The sequence below is a fragment of the Rhipicephalus microplus genome, chromosome 1, assembly GCF_043290135.1.
Source record: "Rhipicephalus microplus isolate Deutch F79 chromosome 1, USDA_Rmic, whole genome shotgun sequence".
In the NCBI taxonomy this organism is placed as follows: domain Eukaryota; kingdom Metazoa; phylum Arthropoda; class Arachnida; order Ixodida; family Ixodidae; genus Rhipicephalus; species Rhipicephalus microplus.
Window position 1 is genome coordinate 110,616,680 of NC_134700.1, and position 25,090 is coordinate 110,641,769.

Sequence of the window (25,090 nt, forward strand, 5' to 3'; positions counted from 1 at the left end):
TTTAGATTCACTGTAGAAGGATTCCGGGACAGATTTCGGACAGGAAAGCCAGCTGATGGGGAGACGGCTACGCAGTATGCCGCTCGACTTTGCCATTATTTCGACAGATGGATTGAACTTTCAGGGACAGCGCAGGAGTACGATGAGCTTAGAGAGCTGCTAATTAGAGAACAATTTCTTACTAGTTGCCACCCAAGCCTGTCACTGTACTTAAAAGAGAGGAAGGCTGACTCACTTGAAGACATGCTTGAATTGGCTGATCAATTCTTGGAAGCGCAAGGTGGCACTAATTTGGCCAAGGTCAAGAAGGAGTGTCCCGACGATTCGAAGAAATTGGCTCCCGAAGAAAAGAAGCGTGCACCAGAGAGCATTCCGCGATGTTTTCTGTGCAACCGAGTGGGTCATCGCGCGAAAAACTGTCGAACGATCTTTACGAGCCCTACGGTTGTAAAATGTTTTAAGTGTGGTCAGACTGGGCACAAAGCAGATGCATGTCGGAACGGAGTGAGTCAAACTCACCAGGTATCCTGTGTGCAAGCAGCACCGAAATCTGATAATAATGCCGTCACTGATGGATTCGTAGAGTTGAAGAATGGGGAGAAAATTCCTATTGTGGGTGCTGTAATGTCAAAACAGCCAACCGGTGTTACGAAGGGAATGCCAACGCTTCCTGGAAAGATTGCAGGCAAGAAGATTACGGTTCTAAGAGACACCGGTAGCTCCACGGTTATCGTGAGGAGAAATCTGGTACGGGAAAGAGAGTTGACAGGCAGAACGAGACCGGTTTGCCTAATTGACCGTACGGTCCGGATGCTTCCCGAAGCAGAAATTGAGGTTGAAACCCCGTACTTCAGCGGGAAGGTTACTGCGTTATGCATGACGACCCCCCTGTATGACCTTGTCATCGGAAACATCGACGGGGCGCGAGGGCCAAGTGATCCAGAATGTTTGGGAGAAGACCCGAAAATAGAGCCCTCGCCAACACAGCGGCCGCGAGATACAGTGGAGGAACATCCCGTGACGGGTCTCACTAGAGCCCAAGGGGAAGCTGCGGCGCAAGAGACAGCGAAGGAGAAGACGATCGTGTCGAATCAGTTCACGGGCCGAGCAACCGGACTTACGTCGGCACGCCCTCAACCGACCGACAGTGTAAAGGAGACGGAGTTGGCCAGTCGGGAAAAATGTAGAAGTACGATCAAGCGGGTAAATAAACAGAAAGGACCCGTCGAATGGAATGACGCGTTAACGGTGTCGGAAGAGACAACGATGGCTGAGACGACGCCTCAGATATCGTCGTTGGAAAGGGCTCGCCGAAAGGGAACGTGGAAAAACAAGAAGTCGAGCGAGCACCGCAAGAAAGGGCGCAAGCGCTGTTCGAAGTACTCAAGATAGGTGCTGAGGTGGAATCAGATTGTGTTTGGCAGGGTTGAGTGCCATATGTTGTGTTATTGTTCTTGTTATCCTGTGTCTCAAGTGTATGTCGAGCGAGTCAGTGTTCTGTGCGATGATGTGATGTAAAGTGTTGTATAATTGTTGTATCGACAGAACTTTGTACGTTTGTATTGTTTGGAATGTGTGATGAAGTGTTGTAGGCATGTACCTGTGGCTATATTTCATGTGTTGTGGAATTGAACTACAATGTAAGATTGTATTGCGTGATCTATTGTGAATGTGAAGTGTTATGAGCGACTGATGGTGTTACAGTCTGTGAGAGTGTGTGGTGACTTTCCGCGCTCGTTTGTGTGGTTTTGAATATTATGAGATAATATTCTTAAAGTGGGGGGCAGTGTCACAGAACGAGCGCTACACAAGAGCGCGCCGCCAAATACTTGCGACAACGGGCTGCAGAAATGCCGCGAGGTAAAAAGAAAAAAAAAGAAAGCAAACATCCAGGGCTCCCGGGCGCGCGCTCTCCCCGCAGAAGCACGGCTTCGCAGACGAACCTCCTCACCCCACATCGGCGGCCCAGCAAGCCCGCGATTTTTCCAGAAAGAAGTGGGCGGGGCCATACCGAGTTGACTCACCGGCCGGAGAGGGCATTCCAACTGTCTCGCCCTCTTCCCAGCTTTCGCCGCGTATCGCGCCGGCGAAATGACCAGAAATTTCTGGAAAGTCGCGCGCAAGGGTATTTAACCGAGCAGCCGAGACGAGAAATCAGGAGGTGACGGAAGTTAACGCCAGAGCGCGTAGGGATTCCGCCGTGGAGTCGGCGAAGGTTCTGCCCGTAGTGACAGAACAGGAGGTGACGGAAGTTAACGCCAGAGCGCGTAGGAATTCCGCCGTGTAGTCGGCGAAGGTTCTGCCCGTAGTGACAGAACAGGAGGAGACGGAAGTGAGCGCCAGAGTGCGTAGAGAGTCCGCCGTGTAGTCGGCGAAGTTTGTGGTCCGTAGGGACGGCTCGAGCTACAGGCAAGAGCGTGGGTTTACCGCTATTGAGCGAGGACGCGTGGCAACAGCTGCGTGTGTGAAGCCGACGTGTTCGGGCGAAGAATTTGAAGTTTGAAGAGTGGCCAATTGAAGACGGGAGGTTTCCTGGAAGAGAAACTTCAGAGAGCTGCGGAACGACAACAACGCTGGACTTTGAGTGAGTGATTCTCGGAAGAGTATCATTCAGACTTTTGTTCCAAGGACTTTGGACTGAATAGGTTTTCTATCTCTTTAGTCCTTAAGTGTCTTGGTTGTTCAATGCATGTGACTGCATCGTAGTGCGTATTGTTGTCTGTGTCCGTTGTTTCAAGTGTGGTTGATTGTACTGTGTAGTACGTTGTCTGTTTGGTGACGTATTGTATGTAACTATTGTGGAGTGTGCATACGTGTGTATTGTTTTTGATCTGCCGTTAATGAGAATATAATTTTGTTTGTTTATCATCTCTCGGCTCTGTCTTGTTCTTTGGGCCACAGCCGGCGTCCGCTGGCGCACCAATAAGGACCACTTCTAAATTGTCCACGCTTTCGTGGTGCGGTTCGGGGGGCCGATACTTTGGCTCTTGGAATTAGCCCGGCGATCGCCTCCCTAATAAACGGGACAGGTGTGACAACCTTTGTGAAGGCAAGTTGCAGATAGATAAGTGCGTGTATACACACTTCTTCGCAAAGATTCTGTTTAAGTGTCGGCAATGTTTAAATGACACCTAGCGTCCTTCTTCATAGACAACACGTCCACGGAATGGCGTAGCCAGCGCCCGACGAACGCATGGGATCAAATCTTGGCTTCTGTTCTACGTCTAGCGAAACTTGGTCGCATGAACCATTTTCACGCCGCCTATAGTTGGCCCGCTACGTCGCTCAGAAGAGCGGGCTTGCCGCGCTGTACAATGGCTGGTCAACCTTTCCTGGTGCAAGATCGCAGCATGCATGTGTAATAACGCGAAGTAAGAACCCCATGTGGTCGAAATTTTCGGAGCCCTCCAGTACGGCGTCTGTCATAATCATATGGCAGTTTTGGGGCGTTAAACCCAACATATCTACCAATAACGGAAAGTAATGTTCAAATGTATTTCTGAACTGTCCTGTACCTCTGAACTAACGTATACGACTACGAAGGGCGCGCGTAATGTTAGAGCCTTTGTTTCGCTTTTCTTGCGCGACACGTCATTTCCATATTGTCGCTTCGTCCGTGCCTGGTAGCGTCGAGTTGATAAGTTGCATCGATTTTCACGCGGACAACGTGCAGTGCGCTACAATGGAGCACGTCACGGGGGTCTAAAACCTTCGCGCGCCCCTCACTTTTCTCGTCTCTGTTTCAACAGTCTCTGTGGTTCTCTCGTCGGTTCTTGTTGCCACGAGATCCCGCAAAAAACCAGCACTCCGCTGCGGCGCGCTTCTTCGGCAACAGCTTTGTTACCCGGGCTTTGGAGAATGGGCTTTTTTTTCTTTCGGCCGGACGGAGCCGGCTCGCCCGTGCTTTGGCGCTCTGCGTCGTCGACGGCCCATTGTTTTATTGTTCTTCTCTAGCGACCGGAGAGAGACGACGCGCCGCTCTTGTGTGCGCGTGTGTGTTCACCGACGCACGACGGTGCTGTGCTGGCGAGGCGGCGGTGGCTGGCTTCTCTCGGCATCGCCAGCCGTTCTGTTGTTAGCGCGAGCAACCGACGACTACCCCGCCCGCTGCTATCTCCGGTGCGCCGCCGCCGTGTAGCTGTAACGATTGCCTGCGCACCCTCCCCCCTCACTCGGCGCAGCAGCGTGTACGCGCGCTTGTTTCTTTTTTCGTTGTGTGGTAAAGGCCGCACCGGATGCGCCATCACCTCCCCGTGTGCGGAGGATAAGGTTCTCGGCGTGGCAGCTCCGTTTTGCTCGAAACAAAGGGGGCACTGGAGAGTAAACGCGTTGGATGCATCGAGCAGTAGTCCATCGTGTGTAACCAGGAGCTTCTATTCTTGCACCTAAGCGGACGCACGCCTCGACTTTCCCGGCAGGATGAAGGCATTTCGCTTTGCATTAAAGTTGGTGGCATGCCGTAACGGCCAACGCCTGTTGTAGCGAAGTTGCGGAAATCTTTTCTTTATTTAAATTTGGGACCGCGATACCACACTTGCGGGCGTTTTGGCATTGCTACGATCATACCTTTGAGCGCCCCGAAATCTGTTCAGTATCTAAGAACGGGCTGGTGCCTTCATTGGTCGTAGTGTTTCTAATAATCACGTAAAAGTATATTCGTAAACAATTTTGTGTAATGCACGTGCCACACGACCGACTTGTAGTCCGACCCGTCATCGTGATTAACGACTGGCTGACAAAACTTATCCCGGGAATGTTGGGGACCGGTGCGCTAACAAGGCTTTCGACGCCGGCCCAAACGACCGCCCGGCTGCCCCAAAGAGTCGGGAGAGAAATAGGGCTTCCGGCTGGCCGTTCACATCTCCCACTCTGGCGGTGATGATTCAAAGCCTCGGCGGCGCACCGGGAAAAGAACGAAAGCAAACCTCGCGGAGCGCAGTAAAAGAAAGCCGCCCCGGTCTCTTCTTTCCCGCTCGACACAGTACATTACGCGTACACGGCGAAGGAACGGGCAAGTTCCGCGAGCGAGCTCCGACCGGTCGCTTGTTCGGCCCCTTGCCTAAGCGCCTTCTTTTGCTTCCGGCCATTTTTCTTCGTTCCACCGAAGGGCGACGCGCGGGGTAGGAAAAAAAGAAATAAAAAAGGGGGGAATATTTTTCTTCGCCTCGCTCGCACCGCTGCGCAGCCAGTCTGGGTCCTCCCCAGGAGTAGGAGTGGGAGCGCCGTTTGAGGAAAACCGCTCGGTCGTCGCGAAAGAAAGGGCCGCCGGCGGCGATGACATCGGCGACGGCTGCGGGCCGCGTTGCGCGCCAGCCGGTCCCGGGAGGCTGTTGTACGCGCTGTGCGCTGTTTCGCAAGTAGCGGGAGCGCCGCGCGATTTGGCACCGGTTGTGGCGAATGAGAAAGTTTTTCGCAGCATGCAGTGGTTTAAGACATAACGGAAGCGTGGTGAGGAGGCGAAAACAAGAAATAGGGCAGAGCACTTACTGTCAGAACAGGAGACAAAATGTTGGTCTCCATGTAGACGACTGCCCCACGAGGACTTGACTACTCGAGGACTGCTTGTGTCCAGAGGAAATGTAGACTGTACAGAATGGCTTATATTGAGTTATTTGTCCAGTCTCTTGCTGATTGCTTGATTGATATGTGGGGTTTAACGTCCCAAAACCACCATATGATTATGAGAGACGCCGTAGTGGAGGGCTCCGGAAATTTCGACCACCTGGGGTTCTTTAACGTGCACCCAAATCTGAGTACACGGGCCTACAACATTTCCGCCTCCATCGGAAATGATCTCTTCTTGCTGATTGCTGGAAGCTAGTAACTCTTCCAAGATGAAATTGCCATAGCCTAGCAAGCGGTCCGGCTAGGCAAAGCTTCAGCAGGAGTTCTCTTTTCTACTCGCAACTATGGGCCAGTAAACTTCATGGCGCGATAACGACGCTGCGTGCGGCGCCGCCGGAGTTCGGGAACGTCGTTGCGCGTGCACGAAGTGCGCCGCGTAGTTCGCGAGTGTTGCTCGTGGGGGGCGGATGTAGCTAGCCACGTGTTTATTTCTTTTCGTTTGCTTTTCCATCATAGAGGCGAGGCGAACGGAGACGGGAAGACAAAAGCAGGCACGCAACGCAAGCAGCCCTCCGCTGGCAGCAGCGGCTTCTACGGCGTGGCCTTGAATCGCGGCGGGGAAAAAAAACGCCAGGCCATTTCAAATAGCATACTCTGTAGGCTAACCGTACGATACGTACGATACCTGCGGGGCTTGCGCATGGTGGTAGGCACGTGACTACAGAGGATGCCTGCGTGGACGCCAACACCGATATATGCGCAGCGGCGCCGTCGGCATTCAAACGGATGGCAGCGAATGAATGAATTCGTTCCTCGACCGGTGTAAGAACAGAAAGCGGCGCTTGAAAGGAGAGGCGCGAGAGGGGCTGTCGCTTTTCAACTCCCACCTCTTTCTCCCTGCGCCGGGTGTTTCGCGCCTACGATTGCGCTGTCTGAATGGCGCTCAATGAAGCCGCCGAGTTTTCTCGCCGCGACCGGACGAATGCGCCTTATGAAACACCCTCTCTCCTCGTTGTTCCTCACCTTTTTATTTGCACTTGCTCCTTTTTCCTTTCTGCACAACGGGCTTCCGCGCCGTCCGGGCTGCTGTAATCTTTTGCGTGTCGCAATCGTCTTTCGCGTCCGGGGTTTGCTTGCGCGAAAACTCCGCCTCTCACGCAGTTCTTGCTGAAATGCGCCTAGACGAAAGAAACACGCCAGAAAAAAAAAGTATAAAATTTTTCTCTTGGTGGTTACTTGGAAAGCCGCAGGTGCCGTTGTAGCGTTGTCGGCATGCTTGCTGTCGAAACTACATGGCCCTTTTGCTTTCTTCATCTTTTCTATATGTTTAAGGTCAACTACAGAAAACGTTGCAAGAAGTGCGGTCTCGTCCAGCGACCTTCGCGAGGACGGTCCCACCTTTATCGCTCGTCAAATCGCTTTACTTTTGGTGCCTCGTCTACGCAATTCTCGCCGCTGCAAACACCGAGGCGCCAGCTGTCACGTGATGGGGGCAGGGGGGGGGGGGGGCTCTGAAGCCGGTCTCGCGAGTAGGATTTGTGTCGATACGTGTTCGATGTGGAGTTGGTCTGCTGGAATTTTCGTAACGACGGTAGTCTGACGTAAGCAGAGGGAACACTCGATTCCACGTAACACGAAAAATTGTCGGTGTCGTTTTCACATCTATCTGTCGTATACTACATGGTTTCCTCCAAGTATTTCCGCAGCACCCGTAGCGACCCGTTGCCTGAAGCGTCGGAAATTTCTATGTATTCGAGTATTCTTACGAAAAGTGCGAGACAGAAAGCTTTTCGAACAGAAAGAAGCCTTGAAGTAGTTGGGGCCCCTAACACTTGCGTTTTCTTCTCTGTATTCTGGCCCATGAAACCAAGGACGTTGAGAAATTACAAAAGAACGCAGGGACTTGGTGCGTCCTGTACCAGAAGGTCTCCACTTTCGCTGAATTCGAGGCGCAGTCGTTCGAAATGTGCCGCCCTGCCGGGAGATCTCAGTGACGTGTGAGAGGCGCGTGCTAACGACAGCGTAGGTGTTCGCCTCCCAGAGCTAGATGAAAGGGCGTCGAGGAAAGTTTCGCAGAAGTCCTTTCGTCTTCAGACGAGCGGGGAAGAGAGCCGCGCACGCCTTCGTAGAGCCGCACGTGCGGTCTCGCCGATGCCTCTTTTTTATTTTTATTTTGCTCTTGGCCGCTCGCGTCACCATTCTTTCTTTCTTATTATTTTTTTGCTCGTTTTATTTCCTACTCGTGTTCTCCTAAGTCCAACACCGAGCCAGCTTAGCGTCGAGGGGTGATGCGCCGTGATTTGCGCTTAGCTGTCATCTTCCTTGGCACGATTCTCTTTTTCCATTCAGCCAGCTTTGCTTTTCAACCGGCCCCGCCGCGATGGTCTATAGTGGCTAAGGTGCTCTGCTGCGGACCATCAGGTCGCAGGATGACATCCCGGCTGCGGTGGCTGCATTTTCGGTGGATGCGAAGAAGCTGTAGGTCTTTGTGCTCATATTTGGGTGCACGTTAAAGAACACCAGGAGGTTGAAATTTCCAGAGCCAGCCACCACGGCGTCTTCTCATAATCACACGGTGGTTTTGGGACGTTAATCCTCACATGTTAAATCAATTGCTTTTCATCCGTTATTTTCTCACTACCGTAATCCAAGAGGAGCTTCCCCCCCCCCCCCCCCCATTTTTTGTGTTACAAGTTCCTAACGGTGGACAAAATTACCAATCCGTACTTAGCGCAAGCCGATGTTACCAGCTGCTGTTGGCGACAAAATTATTATGACGCTTTGTGGAGGCACTATGGTTGCTAGGAACTTTCTCTTGTTCAGTGAATGTTCCGTGGAAATTTACACCGGAAAGAAGATACACCTCCCTTTAATATGAGTTGGCCCGGGGTGCTCTGGAAATTTATACGCATTTGGTTATTTCAGTTACAGCACAGTCTTTGGTAGCTCTCCGCCCCCAAATGGCGCCACTACTAGGTTGGTCAGCACGTCAATTTTCCCGGTAAATTAGTCTTCCTCAATCGGTAACTATTTATTCAAGAGCTTTGGTTTGACCATGATCACCGTTTGCGGACTCCAGAGCGCGAACTCCCTTTCCGAAACCGCTTGAATTCTCAAGTTGACTTCGCGGGTCGCTGCGTGCACCTTTGTTCTCCGGACAGTTAGACCCGAACGCGGTGCCTCAACCACCGCCTTCCCGACACGGAAGCACGCACACAATCGCTTCTTGACGGGGTGTGCCATTAAGGCGAGGGTGGTAGCTCGGCCTTTTTTCTCTGGCAACGTGGCTTTTCTCTCGCTGCACGCATTTCTTCCCAGTCCTGCGCTCTCGGTCGCCGCCGGGGCTCGCGTAGAGGTGCGGTATCCGGGAAGGGCGCACCTCAGCTGGCGCTGCGACAGCGCAGCGTGTGCTGCTGGCGGGGCCAAGATTAGAAGCAGCGCCGGTGTGGGTAAGGATTAGTCGGCGCGACCGAGTCTCCCCGCCAATGCCGGTGCCAGAAAGCCGCCCTGGGTGCGAGCCGAGCTTTTGGCCGCTGTGGTCGTCGACTTGGAACTCGGAAAGCTGCACCCACCTCTTCTTATCCGTTTCGGCGCGCAGGCTGTGAGAAGCAGCGCGTGCTACCGTGCCTTCTACTCCCAACGACGGTTTGCGTGCTTGCGTGCGTAAGCCGGAGACTCTGTCGCTAACTCCTTCGTCGCGCGGTTGACCCTAATCTCGCGCGAGCTGCCTCACTGCCCGCTACGTGAGGCACCCGCGTTTTCGCCAGTATTTGCCGCGGTTGTTGGCCTTTGTAGACGCACGAGGATGTTGCTTTGCACTCGGCAACAAACGACGCCGGAGAGGGAAGACGTGTTTCAGCGTTTTCGCGCGTTCACGTCAGCGGCCGACTCGTCGCGGTAGCGGCAACAGTGCGTTGCCAGACCGAAAGAGCGCTGCTGCATCTCCTGACTTGAGAAATGCTAACCAGCCGTTGACGGGAGCGCGCTCTCTCTTTGGGGCTCAGCGTGTGATGGCACAGACTTTGTTCCCGTGCAGCGCGTCTCGTCCCGTCGTTTGCCTCTGAACGGCGCGAAAGCTCTCGCTCTCTCTCTCTCTCTCCTTCGCGTCCATTTCCAGCAGCTGCGGAGTTCTGCGTGACTGGAGGGCCAGCCGAGGTCGTCTACGCCGCTGCCCTGTTTCCGCCTCCCATGGCGAGCGAGTCGAGCATCCCGCAGTGACGCGCAAGTCGTTAGGACGCCCTCCTCCGCTGACGGCCTCTGGCGTGCCTTATTTTGCTTTCCATCCATTTCCTTTTTTTCTCTGGTCGTGCAGCGCTGTGCGGAAGCGTGTGCTGACGCGCGGAGGCATGCAACCCGAGCGCACCCCGGCGTATCCCATTTCGCTGAGCAGATAGCGCAGCCCGGACGGAGGGATGCGGGCGCATTGCCATGGGACGAGTGCGGCCCTGGCTTCTTCGAGAGACGGGCGGGGAGGTCGTTTTTCCTGCTGCGATAGGTGGGGGAACGGCGCGGCACAGCACAATGGGGCCGCAACGGCGCGTCTCTTTCGACCGTTCGATTTGCTTGGCTTCGGGCAACACGCCACACCACTGCATTCGACACGCAAAGAAAGATTGTCGACCGATTGGCGACGCGGGATTCCACCCATACATCTGACGACGAGCGGAAGACGGATGCTCATTTTTGCGTGGACATCGGCGAACTCAGGTGGTTCCGGTGACTATAAAATGAACAATGTCTGCGCGCGGGCCAAACGAAAATTGTTCGCCTATTTCTGTACAAGGGCAGCCTGTTTTACAGCCGCGACGATGATTCTTGTCACTTCACTTGTGCGTACACCACGCGTTAGATCGTCTTCCGCGGATTTTTTTTGCTTGTTGTTGAAACCCCGCAGTCATGTCGTGTAACTTCCTCACACCTGAAATACCCATGCATTTCATCCGCTCGCACTACATCTTTAATATCTGTACGCACAACGCTAATGGAATGCAGCACTTTATTTCGAATAAACTTTTCAGGCTATTTCAGGCTACAATAAAGCCCCCAGTCCAGGGCCCTGTGGCATTCGCCATCTTGCGACCTCTGTCGATCAGCTTGAGCTGTTCTTCAGGCTTCGAGCATGACAGCGCAGCCTCCCATTGCCACATCGTTGCACGCGTGTTGCAGTTACCATTCCCTAACTGCCGCGCAGTTTGACGCTATCTTTTAAGGTCGTCATTATTTTGAAAAAAGTCGCGAAGAATGCGTGTTATAATACTTTTTCCTTGTCTTTTTCTTTCTGAAGCGCCCAGCTAGTTGTTGGTTCCATCAAAAATAGTATCTTAACACTCCTGCAGTGTGCACGTTCATATTTATTTCCAGCCTCTCAGAACGACAGCGTGGTTCGCGATCAGTGCGGGCGGCGGCGCTGCTTTCTGCTTCGTGCGTGTGCCCAGCGAACTTTTTTCTTCGCCGCACAGCAATCTCCAGCGCTGCACGCTTTTATGCACAAGTCAACGCAGCGCGGGTTCGGCGCGAGCACGCCCTGACGTCCGCCTATTGATCCGAAGATTACTATGCCGGCGTCGCACGACGACTGTGCGTGCGTGCCGCCGGAAAAACAGCTGTGCGCGCCGGCAAACGAAGCAGCGCGCTCTTTTGGGAGAGGGCGATCCGAAACAGGCGACGGGCTTTGAAAGCGAGGCAGCGGCGTTGGGCCGTGCGCGCTGTCCGCGCGGCACGGTCGATTGGCTTTGGGAGCGCGGTGCCTGCGTGTACCGTGTTTGCGCGCTCCTAATCGAAAGCGCGCTCGCCCTGCTTTCTGCGCTGGCTCGCTTGCGCGCATCGTCTCTCTTTTTTTTTTTTGTTCGTCGTTTTCGTTTCGTTTTTGATGTTCTCGCTTTGGGGACTGTTGCATTAGTGCGTGGGTGTCTGCGCGATAGTGTCGCCCGGAAACAGGTGCTGCCCGCAGAGTGGCTGCGCATCGCTGTGCCCTCCATATCGTGCGACGGTCACGCGCCGCGTGCGGGTTCACTGTTTTAGAGAGGCGGACGACTCGAGCTTGTGTTTCTGTTTGTTTTTCGGTAAGGCTGTTTAGCGGTTAGTGCAGAATTTAGCGCGTATAGTTTGTTTTACCAGTTTCTCTTAACCGTGAGCCAATTTGTCTTTTTTCACTTGGAGAAGCAAATTGAGCAATGTCTGCCACGCGAGAAAGCTGAACGTGACAGCTCTGACGCCCTTTGCGATGTGGACGACGCTCGGTTCTTTCGTATCCCACTTGTACCGCCACTAAATTGCGCGATGTGTATGGTCGGAGCACCATCAGCTGACGTCGAATTCCCGTCGTAACACGCCGCACCGCGAAGGAGGCCCTTGGTGAAGGAGAGGGTTGAAAGAGACATGCAAAGTGAACTGATGCTGAGGGTATCGCCAGCGTTATTAACCGTTGGTGCCACCGCCGGGTGCGCTCTTAACGCTCCAGCATTCCCGTTAATGGCGCTCCCGCTGGCGTTTCTTCATTTCTTTTTTTTTTTTTTGCTTGCTCTGCCTCACCGCGTGTCTTGTAGTTTTTCTCCGAGCTCACACGCCTCCCTGCCGGAATCTCCCTCATGACGGCTAAATTGTCTGCCGCCGGTTTGGGCAGGCGGCCCTAAAACCAATCAGGGCCCGCTCGGAGCCGCGTTTTGCTCGCGCTTTCCGCGCGCCGTGGCCCGTTTATGCGGCCCGCCGCCGCAATTACTGCTCTAAACGGCGACGTGCGCCGTCGCTGATGCACTGTTGCGCCGTGCCTACGTAGTTGGGCGCAGCGGCATCTCTTCAAGGCACGTGGTCGGCGCGCAATTTGCATGCGCGATAACGCGCGTGCCGCGTAATACCCGGCTTGGCGTTTCCCCTCCCACCGCAGTTGCGCGCTCGGCTTCTGGTTTCGAGACGTATCGTATGCCTTTCTTGTTTTGGCCTAGTGTCTTGGCAGCATTTGCCGCGTTGCACGCTTGCTGCATGCAGCTGGCCGCACGTATATATCAGTTCCCTTTTCTTAGGATGTTATGTGGCACTGTGCGGGCGGGTGCACGAGGAAAGCCTTCGGAAATGTTTTCCCTCTGTTGCACTCAACTTCGCATAACGAGTCAGATCGCCGTTGAGAAGCTTCGAGGCGGTACATCGTAAACGGCTTCCGTCGTTGGGCGTGAGAGCAAGTGCGACGGCTCGTCCGGTCGCCGTTGTCTGTAACGTCTCCAAGATGTCTCGTAGAATAGCCGTTGCAGTTCTCACTCATTTTTCATTTTTTTTTCCTTTTTCATACAACTTCCGCCTTTTACTGTTTTTTTTTTCTTTCGAGTGTTTCTGTTCTGTTCTCTGTCCAACGTATAATGCGCCTGATGCTTTTCGGAGGTACATATCATTTCGCTTCTGACTGCAATGTTGAGCGCTGAGTGTGACTGTGGCTGTCAGGTTTGCGCGAAACTACATAAGTGCACTTTTTGCACCTGTCTGTGCGACAAAAAAATTTGAACACCTTTGGTTTAACCTCATCGAGAGAAACACGCTCAGATCGTTTCTGCGAACGAATTAATGTCAAATTTAAGACAAAATGTCTTCACACCGCTGCTTTGACAAGGCTTTTAAAATTCAGACACTGCTACCAATTTGGAGCTATGAATAGCTTTCATAGCTTAAAGAAACGCTCAATATTTCGTTGTGCCCCCGTGGCCGTGGTTCTGCGGAGCCTCCGCACGATCGCATCTGTTGAGTAAACGAGTTCGATGAATCGCAGTTTCTTCCGGCTCAATGCGCACCGCGAAACTGCATGCGACGATGCAGATCCTCTGCCCTCTCCGGCCTTGCGCTGCAGCGGATAAAGCGCATCAGTGCGCCGTTATTCCGTCCCATAAATCGACGGCCCGGGGCTCGGACCAGTGGTGCGCGATGGCGAACGCGTCACGCGGACGACGGCACCGCAGGCATTGCGGGTCGGGCCCGTTTCGGTCATTCTGCGAGCGACTCGCGGCTTCGCCCGAGGCGTCATCATCTCTCCTGCTTTCGACATCCTCCGAGACGAAGGAGGTCCTCACTGGAAAGCCATGCGAGCGGCGGCTGGCTCAAAGGGGCCTCTGGAGAGTGCGGCGGCGGTGCATCAGACGTGTCGCAACGCGCTGCAGGCTCTCGACCGAGCGCCCACGGCCCCCGTCTTTTCTCACTCTTCCGTCGACTCCCTCGTTCCGTGTGTCTGGGGCGGCCGGACTGACACCATCTGGGACCTCGTCCTGTACGCGCACGTTGAAGTCCGTGGTGGTTGAGAAAGCATCTCTCCGTCTTTTCTGAATCGCCTCACGTTTCTTCCCGTCCCTGGGCAATCGTCGCCGCGATACTTTTTTTTTTCTCCTCTATTGCCGATGTCGGTTAATCTCGGCTCCCGTCTGAATGCGTTGGAAATACTCCGCGCTGGAATGCGACGTTAGAGAGGATGATGAGCGTGAATGGTGAAAGAGGAAAGCGTCGTATATACGATGGGGTGTTCGTTCACCGAAAAAAAAAAAAAGAAAAGGGGTATCGTCGGCAGCGAACGTGCATGTGTGTCGGTTGTGAACAAGGTGGTCCCATGACAGCAATGATACCAAACAGCTCTTCTTCGTCGTCTTGATTATAATTATTTTTTTTCGTTCATCGTTTGGTGGCTGCCTCATATAGAGTCAATGACGTGTCTTTCTTTCAGCGACGATCATTGCGCAGATATACTTGTTAGGAAAGCGCACGCGACTCGAAAATTTCGCGTGCGTGGTATGACGGTCCAATACCTATATGGCCGAAAAATCTGAACAAATGGTGCATGCGGCGCTGCTGGGCTGTTTGCATCGCGTTTCGTGCACACAGAGTATCGCAGCTTATTAGTCTATATACAATACTGTCATCCACTGACATAAATAACGCATTGTTTTCGGGGATTCTGATGTGTTGACGTGTACCCTGGTCTTCGTTACACGTCGGGCAGAGTATATATGACGCGTGTAAATGTCTTCGAGAAGGTTTTCATTGTGGTGTGCTTTCCAGACGGGGTGAATGCTTTTGTAGTATGCTCGAATTACATCAATTCATCCTTCTCGGCTAGTTATCATTTGGACTGATTGATTGATTAGCATTGATGAGCGCTCGTCTTGTCAAGTCTTCCTGTGTCCTTCGTCTTTTGCGATGTCTCAATGGGACCACGAATCAAGCAGCCGAACTGTCCCTTTTGCTGTGTCGTTGATGAGAGCGTCACTATTGGTCGATTCAATGGCACTATGGTCGGGTAAACTTTTCAAGTTAATTTATGGTTTATACGAGTAGAATTATTAACTACAGTTCGCGCAATCTGTGAATGCGGTTATACTCTCCGAAATGCGAGAAAATTTTCGACCGAAGTGATGTCGTATCTCCAAGATTGAAACACATACGTGGTTTTAAAGAATCGATTTTTGTGGTAAACTAATTAGTGTTAATTCTAGCTCTATACGTCGAAGTCAATAATGAACGGTGTAATTAAAATCATTGTGGTATCACAGTTCTGGTTGCGTTACTTGTTATATTAGTTTGCAAGCTTTGGCGTTCTTGAAGTTTCTGAGTTGTATATTTTTGTGTATACGTAATTCGCATTATTGTTGAAGTTGCGTTCATTTACGAAAGAATGTTTCGTGAAAATCGACCAACTCATCAAGTCGACGAAGTCGTTTTTCTAAGCTAGGTTGGCCACCCTCACAACCGTGCTGCATACAACATTTGTAGGCATTGAATTTAGAGCTTTGCGGAACTATTTGTTAAGAAAAGAGCACGACGAAAGAAGGCGAAACGCTGGTTCGGTGAATACGCAAGTTTTCAGCGAAATAGCTTACAATTACTGTTAGTTGCATCTACGATGCCGGCAGGCCTCCGTTTTGCTGCTTGTAGCGATCATGTAGTTAGCACGTCTGCCGCGTCGCGTATGTAGTTTTTTTTTTCTATTTCTTGACATTTCTGCAGCGAAGGTCGCGTGCTTATCCATCAAGCGGAGACAATCAGCTCCACATTCGTTTGGCTTGAGTGGGCGACCTTTTCTTATAATGCCATGCGTGGGTAGATGAAAACGCGAAATTTTTTCTTTACTTCGCAGCGGGCACCGCTGGCAAATTTGTTTTTTTATTTCCTTCGGTAGGCTGCTCTTTCTATTGTCGTAGAGAAGGTCCATATATACGCATGTCGGCATTGCCTTCTTGGAAACAAATGCTACTCGGCTCATAACTTACGTTTACGTATCAGTCGAACCTGTGGCTTCGGAAGCCTGAGTAGGAAGCCCGAAAATAAGCCGACACCAGTTTTAATAGGCGATAATTGATTGGTTGTTCTAGAAAATTTTGTGATAAAACATAATCTTTGATTATCCGCTTGTAATCGCTCGCTGAAAGTAATATACTACTTCTACTACTACTAATACTACTTCTAGTACTTTGCTACTGCTCCGCTATCAAGGCCTCCTTGATTCATATGTGCACACTACTAAACAATAAAAAACAGAACAGTGCTAGGAACGGACTCCGTGTAATTAATATTCATGCGTTGTAGTATACTATACATTTCTGCAAACCCAAATTTCGGCAAACCCGCCACTGGCACAGCGCAAACTCAACAGCTGCATGTATCGCTATTTCATTTTTGACCCTTATGTAAAGCAGCAGGCATTGGAGTCAAAGAAGGCGTAAAGGACGTTATTTCTACGCTTCTTAATGTATTCTAGTAGCTTCACGTTTAAAGTATAGACGAGAAGGCAACTTGTCAACGGCGAAGACCAAACCCGCGGTGGTTTTTGTCTTTTTATCCACTTTATCTGCTATTTGTATGCATTAAAACTCGAGAGTTATCGTCGCTCCCAGCCACGACGCCTACTGTGGCATAGTCCGTGTTGCCACGTAAAGGCCATTGTACGAAACCGTTGTGCGTATCACGCCGTTCTCTGTCTCTCTCAGGACGGCGACCGCGATGTACTACGCGAGCTTCTTCCCTCCGGCGGTGCGGCCGTTCGACGGTCGTGGACCGCTGGACGGCGTGACGGCCGCCGCCGCGGCGGCCGCGCTTGCCGGCTCTGCGGGCGTTCGCGGGGAGCGAGGCGAGATTCCGCTGGACCTGTCGCTCAAGCACGTGCGGCCCGACGGGCCTGAGGCCGCAGCCGCCGAGGAGCTTCTGCTCCTCGAGCATCGCAAGCTGGCCGCTGCCTACGGCCGGCACCTGCTCGACCCGGCAGCATTCCTGCGGCTACAGCACTACCAGCAGCAACGCATCGCCGCCGACACCTTCCTGCAACAGGTGCGTCTTTCTTCCAGTGCCATACGTCTGTGCCAACTCCCTTAACAGCTGTTGTAGTCGTATAGACTGAAAAAAGCTCAGATTGCGCTAGTGACCGCAAGGTCGCGCGGATGATGAAATTCCGATGCAGTCTATGGGAAAGATCGTGTAAATGCTTACAGTAAGGAAGATCGACGTTTCGTCATTGATATCCTAAATGACTTCCACATAGCTCATTTGTAAGAATGGAGGCTTGTGAGCGGAAATTTCGTATTCTGAAGATTTTAAAGCTAGATAGCCTACCCCAAAATCAAGGTATTCTGTATGCTTGAAGTTGTGCGTACTGAAGTGTAAAAACGCCACACGTTCCTTCCACTATGTAGGCATTTGGGAGTGCCGCAGCGGCGCAGCATCACGCCATGGCCGCCGCCCGGCTGGGCTGCCTGGACCAGCAGGTGGCCTTCCACTCTGCGGCCACCGCCCGGGCAGCCGCGCCTTCGACCGCCGCCTTCCTGGAGCCGGCTGCTGCGTTGGCGCTCAGCATGCGCGGCGCGGGCGCGCCCGCCCTTGCGCCAGGAGACCTAGCCCGGTCGCTGTACCCTCCCACCGCGGCTACCGCGCTACCCGCCGGCTACTCCTCCATGTTCGCCGACATGATGCCCAAGCCAGACCCGTGCCGCCTGGCTGACGACGCCAAGGCTGGTTCCTACCCTCGCGCCAACGGTGTGTCAGCCTCCGCGGCGGACAAGGCGACCTCCTACATCGCGGACCCCGTGCGTTACGCAGCCGAGCACATGCAAAGGCTGCAGGAGAGTCAGACGTCGGCCAAGTTCGCGTCCACTTCTGGCTCGGCGCAGACCACGAGCACTTCCTCTACCTCGTCTTCGACCTCAACGCGGGAGCACAAGAAGTCATCCTCTTCTAACCGCCACACGACAGATACGTCTACGTCGGCCACCTCTTCGTCGACGGCCACCGCCGCTGCAGCTGCCGCAGCCACAGCCGCGGCCATGAACCTCCTGGGACCTAGGCCCTCGCTTGGCGGCGGTCTCAGCTCGGCGTTTGGCGAGACGGTGAAGAGGGAGGACTACCTCAACGCCGCCGCGCACCTTCCTTTCTACCCCGGATGGGGCCTGCCTCCGATCATCCCGCCGCCAACGACTACGCCGCTCTTGACGACGCCGAGCCCGCAGAAGAAGAAGGACTCATCGTCCCGCTCCTCGGATAGATCATCGTCCGACTCGCGCAACAACAGCCGGAGCAGCGGCAGCCACCACAGCAAGTCTTCGTCGAACAAGCGATCCTCTTCTTCGGCCTTTGCCTCCAACAGTGCCGACCACCACCCACACCACCATCACATAAACGACGTGGTTGTCATCGACGAAGAGCAGCGCTCGCGGCTCACGTCCTCTCTCAGGCTCGGCTCGTCTAGCGGCGGCCGGCCACCGCCGCCGCCCGAGCCGGAGCGCGCCAAGATGCCCCGGCTGGAAGCGATGCAGCCGCCGGATGAAGCGAAGACTTCGCACGCCGGAACCAACGACGCCGGCAAACGACCGGCCGCTAAGAGCCCGCTAAGTCCGCCGCCTCTCATTGCGGCGGTGCCGCCGGCCACGAGTCCCAAGACGGCAGAGCCCTCCGCTGCGCCGGGGGCCCTTCTGCTGAGCAAACCCACGCTGCCTGCGGCCTCGACGACGAGCCTGCACGGCAAGCACCACCACCACCACAGCAAGATGACCACGCCGCACGACGAGAAACCGACGCTGAACTTCTTCTTCAGGGACCACAAGCCGGTTACAACGGCGGCGCCCTCGAGCGTCACCTCGGTGCCGCGCACTACGGCAGCGGAAGTCATTGCGCATGCGCACCAGGCGCACCTGCAGTACCTGCAGCAGCTGCACAGCAGCAACGGCGGTCATGTGCTGCCTCCGTCGTCGGCGCTGCCGGCCATGGAGGCCTCGGCGTTCGGCATCACGTCGCCCGTGAAGGAGGAAACCCCTCGCTCGGCGCATCACCACCACCACCTCCCGGCGACGGCTTCGACGCCATGCAAGGACGCGACGGCGCGCGCCAAGTCCTCGCCTCCGCCGCAGCAGGACCGGGTCAAGGAGCCGAGGACAGTCGAGGTCAGTTGGCCACAACCTTATTTTACTTCTCCTCGTTAGCGGCATGCGATTGCCGTTGAGTGATTTCTGTTCATGCCTTATCGTTCAACGGGGTGCCTCGCGCGGGCGCGGAACACGCCAGATTGGACAGCGATTAATCGGGCCGCTACGCTATAGCCGTCGTGATTTCGAAAGCGAACGTGCGCGGAGTGGCGTGCGTGAGCGCCGCTTGCGTTGACCCTGGTGGTCGACGCCTCAAGGTCGCTCGCTAAAGGGCCCGCGCAGCTGAGTGCGCGCCGCGCTGTTCTTGCTCGGGAAAGTCCGCGCTTTCCTCGTCTCGTTTTCGAGACGTGATCGTTGTCGCAGCGTAGAACGACGGCGCAACTGCCATTGCACCGTAAACCACAATCACTTCAATATTTCCCACGCCCGCAGTAAAGGGAAAATTTAAGTTTGCCAGTGCATTGTGGTATCACTTTGTGATTAATCTGACGTGAATATTGTTCGAGATATGATAGCCGTTGTAAATATTGTACGTTCCAGTCGCACTGCTATAGTTACGGAATGATCACGCTGGCATTTATTGAAATTGTCTTGATACACTCAACATATGCGACGAGCGTCATTGTTTGAAATCAAACAAAAATAGGCAGAAAATTCTATTTTTTCCTGGCACTCAAGATCCGGATTTTACGTTTGATGCATATCGTTGCTAAAAGGTTCGCGTGTTGTATCATTTAATAGAATTCAGATTTGGGTGCACGTTCAAAGACCACAGTTGATCGAAATTTCCAGAGCCCTCCACTACGGCGTGTCTCATTTATGGTGGTTTTGGGACGTCAAACCCTACATATCATTCGATATCATTAATTGAATTGTTTTCCAAACCTGAACGTTGCGTTGGGCGATGCTATAGCCGCGCTTCAGCAGGTCCCGATATTTCATTCGCCTATGTCCAAAAATGCCCGATGTCATGGCGGGCGAGTGTCTGCCATTGCCGAAGTGTCCGCATAAGTACGTGCTGGCGATCGTATCTCACCCAAGAGTACAGGCTACGCCGCGGAGCCCGTGTTGCCGAAATTAGCGGATGGCTAGACCCGGACGCCGGCGAACGCACAAGAGAGCCGTCTCATCGGCCCTCCACATGTGCATCGCGGTCTCCTTCAGGCTTGGGGAAGTGCCGCTGTTTCAGCGTATACTCTGCTGAGGAGTTTCACGGAATCGGGGCTCTCAAAACGGTCACCACAGCGAGGCGGTTGCTTCCTGGCCTCGAGAAGGGATCTTAGTACGCCAGGGTCCTTAATGACCCCTGTTGCAGAGAAGGGGCGGAGGAGGACGCACGTAAGCGGTACCGGCTGCATCAGACGAACGGCCTAAGCTCCCCCCCCCCCCCACCCCCCGAATCAGTCTCGATTTGCAGTTCGCGCGTGTGTGAAACTTGCTATCGGAATATATTTTACGTGTGTCGTACTATCGAGTGCGTGAAACATATTTATTTTTATAATTTTTACCGCAGATGTGACTGATGAAGTGTGACAAAGTTGAAAGCGATGCTGTGCTTGGTAGTTCTTTGTATATATTTACTTGTATGTTAGAGATGAGTGAACACTTCGACGAGTAACACCATGCCATGTTTGGTTTTTTGTTCTTGTAGGTAAATGATGTTGCCAGTCGTTTCACGTCTCGCTTTCTCTCATATATATATATATATATATATATATATATATATATATATATATATATATATATATATATATATATATATATATATATATCATAAGTTTTATATGTTGAGATGGCCTACCACCTTTTTGTGTTTCTTTTTTCTCGTTCTATCTTAAAAGCGTTGTTTCATTTTGTAAACTGCAGCGCCATCCGCTGTCGCCCTCTGATTTGCGGCTGAGGCGTCTTAACTCCGCCGAAAAGAAAGGCTTCGGAAAAAAAAAACGCGATTCCAAGCGACGTCGTCTCCTTTGGCCCAGAAAGCTGACGCTACGCGTCGACGGTGCATGAGCGTGAGCGTCGGCTTCGCGCCACTCCAGAAAAAAAGAGCGCTTTTCTTTCGCCCCAGCGCGCGCCTTTCTCGATGTCGAGAGAGTCTAAAAGAAAAAAAAAAAAAGTCTGGAAAGAAAGCCGTGGCAGGCGGCGTTTCCCCGAACGTCGGGTTGGACGGCAGTGGGGGTCGTTGGAAATGAGACGCGCGTCGTCGCCCGCGTTGAGGCCTCTCGCCGTCGGCCTCGACGCTCGCCTCCCTCATTTACTCCGCTTGTCGTCTGTGCACTTTTTCTCATGCTTTTTTGTGCCCGTTCCTGCTTACGCTGTGGAGCGCAAACGAGCGCAGCTCCAGCCTCGCGACTGCTGCAACGAGCGAGCGCCGTTTCTGCCGCGAAAAGGAGCGGCGGCGGGCCGACGTGGTGCGCTCCCGATTTTTACGTCGCTTGCTCTCGTCTGTGCGTGCGGCGCGCCTGGAGGATTGGCGGGGGGGGGGGGATTGTGGGGCTGAGCTCCGCTTTTGTTTCGCCGTTGTCGCCGCTCGCGGGACGTGTCCTCCTTGCTCCTTTGACTCTTTCTCCATACGTGCTCTCTCTCTCTCATTTCGCTGCTCGGCTTCCCCGGGAACTTCGCCTGGCACTTTTTGCCCTCTCCACCCGCCGTGAAGAACGGCTAAGTGGAAGAGAGGGAGAGAAGGGGCGTGCGTGCAGTTGCCGCCGCCGCCGGCGGTGCGTCCGTGTGTGACGCGTCACTGTGCGCGCGCGCGGTCGCGCTTTCCGCTGCCGCCGCGTACAAGTGGTTGCGCACCGCGACCGCTGCTCCGGTTTTCTTTGTTCGTTTTCTCGCCCTTTTTGTATTTTTTTTGCGATCGCTGCGCTCGTCGCGTTGCTTTTATCGCTTTGGTTGTTCTCTTTCTCTCCCTCCTTTGTGTTCGGTTCGCGGACTCGCTCGGACGGAATGGGCCCGCGGTGGCAGAAAAGCGCCCCGGAGGGCCCCGTTTGATTAGGCTCGGCTCGCTTCTAGCGGGTCTAGTCCTCACACCCCCCCCCCCCCCCCCTCCCGGGAGTGTGATAAAGGACAGGACGTGGTGGGGGCACCCGGAAGCGGCCTCGCCTCCGTGCGATGCTTCGCGAGGCTCACGCAGCCCGACCGTTTGCTTGCTGGCTCGCCGTACCAGCCGGGATACTGCATACGCTCCCTCCATCCCCCCTCTCCCAATTCTTTGCTTTTCTACTCGTGCAGTTTTACCATAGTGGTCGGGGCGTGTATGACTCGATGGCGTTGGGTAATCGCACTCCGATTTTTTTTTCTTTTTTTCGTTCAGTCGCATAACGTTTCGTGTTCCAAATACACAGTCACATGTGCGTGGACATTCAATTTGCCGCCAGCAGTGAGGTCCTTGGGGCGTGTAGAACACAAACCGGCCGTACCGATTTTATCGGCGCGCCGTTTTTGGTTTGGAGTGCTCTCTTGCAAGCGAACGAACCCTTGTGTGCGGTTCTCCGATACATGTGCCACGACTCGAGTAGGCAGGTAGGGCGATGGTATGTGTTCTCCATTCACGGCTAGTTGGAAGGTTGTACTAGTACTAGGTTGAAACTAAGATCGACTTATTTTCATTAACGTCCTTTTTATGCACTTATGTGTTGCTGCATACAAGCGACCAGCGCTGTATAGTGCGGGCTCCTTCGCCTCATTATTTCCAGGCCCGCATATCCGCGGCGCACTCTTGTTTTCTTTCCACCACCGACACCCGTGATTTCTTGTTTCCCCTTTTCGTCTACTGCTTGGTTGCTTCTTTTCTCCACTCGTGGCTGCCGGCAGGTGGCCTGCGGCGAGCTCTTCAGAACTCGCGCACCCTGCAACTGCGTAACAACCAGCCTGCCCTCAACTCTGCGATGAAAGCGACGCTTTTTTGAGGCAGAGGGTGCTCCTTTTAAAAAGAATACTGGTCTCTGGAGGTTCAACTGCAGTCTCCGCCCCGGGCGGGCGCCCTTTGGTGTCCCCTCCCGTTCCTTCTTTTCAGCCCAAACTACCATCCACCTTGGTCTCCGGACCCTGCACGCGCTTCGCTTCACAGCAAGGATGCGGCCATTTTTTTTTATTATTTTTCCGTGCTCCACCTTTATCTGGCTGCCCTCGCGCCCCCTAACCTTGGTCGTCCGGGACTCGGCTCGGCTGAACAAAGGCTGCGTCTCGAGCGGAGGTGATTGCGTGGCGTGAACGAACTCCCCCTCCCCCCCTCCTCTCCCCTTCGACCATCGCTCGCTCCCTTGCCTGTGTTCGTGGAGAGCTCGCCTAGATGTCGAGGACGAGAGACCCTGTTATCAACGAGGAGGTGATGGCGAGACGCCGCACAGCGGTAGTGGCGGTAATGGTGCCCCCCCCCCCCGCCCGACCCCCCGCACTTACTCGCTCAGTATTTTCGCTGCCCGTGCTTCTTGCTCGGGGCATTAAAATGCGTCTGTTCTCGCGGCATTGTTTTCGCCCCGAGCTTCTTTTGGACAGTAGCCACGATAGAGGCGGGTCGTCGAAAAAAGCAGCACTTGCTGAACTCTTGGGGCTCGCCCTGTAAAGTACTAACACTTTTTTTTTTCACTGGGGGTAAGAAATGGCGAACAAGCTGGTCGCATTCCTCTTCATAATTCGAAGGGATTATAGGTCAGTCTGAGTTTTACAACTATTCGGAAAATGTCATTCACTGTCCTACGCACATGTGAAAGTGTATATGAGGAGAGGTATTTTGTCAGTCTGTCAAGGTCACCCGTGTTAATTGTAGCTTGGTAGGGGGACGGGCAGCGAAAAAGAAATAAAAAACAGGCAAACTGGGGTTCTTTCTTTCGAATCCATAACCATGGAACCCTTTCCTTATGGGGTCATGTATTGCTTCTCGTCCGTGCAACTGTTGTGCTTTCGTTCTATATGTTCACTTCCTTTTCTTTGTTATGCTCCGGTTCTCCGCTTTCGCCATTGCAAACATGGATCGAATCTGTCCTTCGGCTCTGTGTGTGTAAACCCCGAGGGACAACGCTGAGCCGGCCCGGTGTAGCGACGGCGGCTTCGGGACATAAATGAAAGGCGGCTCGCGGCAGCAAACGAAACAGAGTCGGTGAAACTGTTTGTGAGCTTCTCGAAATCCGGGACGTGCCTGGACGAGGGGATTTCGATGGACGCCCCGTTTCGGCGTATTTACCGCTTCTTCTTTTTGGTCCAGGACAGCCGGGGAAGAAGCTCTCGAATAACGTCGGAGGGTGACGGCTTTGCAGTTGTGTGTTTGTACGGGGGCGGATTGGCGCGTGCTAGCTCACTTCTCTGCCGAGCTGACCGGCCAGCAGAGCGCTGCTGATCCCGCACAATCGGTCATGCCGGCCGCGCTTCCGACGGCGTCGCTATCGAGGCCGCGCACCGGCCGGGAAATATTGCGCCGCGCGGCGTATACGGGCGCCCGCCGCATCTCGCCGCGTTTCGCCAAGTAAATGCGTGCAGTGCGGTGGATACGGGATCGCACTTATCGAACAGCTTCATGGAGCGAATCCGGGCTTGGAAGCTGCGACGGAGTTTGTTCCTTGGGTGTGGAAAGCGCTTGTTGTGTTAACTAAGGACCTAGTTGGCATTCCGCGTGCGAGTATGTCGCGGTAGTTAGGCTCGAAGAAATGGCGTGATAACCAAGAGGCAAAATGTGCGACTAGATGGAGTTTTTCTTCTCTCGCGTGTACGTGAAAATCGGAAACGCCTGTGTCGCGCCGCAAACGAATAGGGTCGCAATGAATTCAGCGTGTTAAATGCAACTCATTGGGTGTAACCGTTGGGACTGATATCAAGTCGTCTAGCTGTGTACTTTTTTCACTGAGGAACACTTTTCTAGCCTTCTGTGACCCAACAGTTAATGCGTGGACAGAGCCGTTATGCTCCGCTGCCGTGCTGCACGCAGCTTTATGGAATGCTGCACGGTTTTGTGGCACAGCTGCGCATCTCGAGCGTTCTACGAGGACGGTGTGCGGGTGCGCGCACGAGTGGCGGGGAGGCCTCGCGTGGCCTTCGCGTTGTGATGTTTTTGCTCTTTCGGACGCAAAGGAGTGCGTACGCGCATGTGACGGCCGTGCTCGGTCAGAGTCCGTGTTGTTGGGGCATGTGACTAGCATTTTCCTTTATTCACTCTTGAA

At 53.7% G+C, this 25,090-nt stretch overlaps 1 protein-coding gene across 1 annotated transcript in view; it reads left to right on the plus strand.

Annotated features, from left to right (window-relative positions):
• Positions 1–25,090, plus strand: part of LOC119178306 (uncharacterized) — a 65,233-nt gene that overhangs the window by 11,880 nt on the left and 28,263 nt on the right. Inside the window, exons 2-3 of the mRNA XM_037429498.2 lie at positions 16,518–16,854; positions 17,217–18,956. Of these exons, the coding sequence (XP_037285395.2) occupies positions 16,531–16,854; positions 17,217–18,956 (2,064 nt within the window). The 5' untranslated portion in view covers positions 16,518–16,530. The remainder of the gene's footprint in view (positions 1–16,517; positions 16,855–17,216; positions 18,957–25,090) is intronic.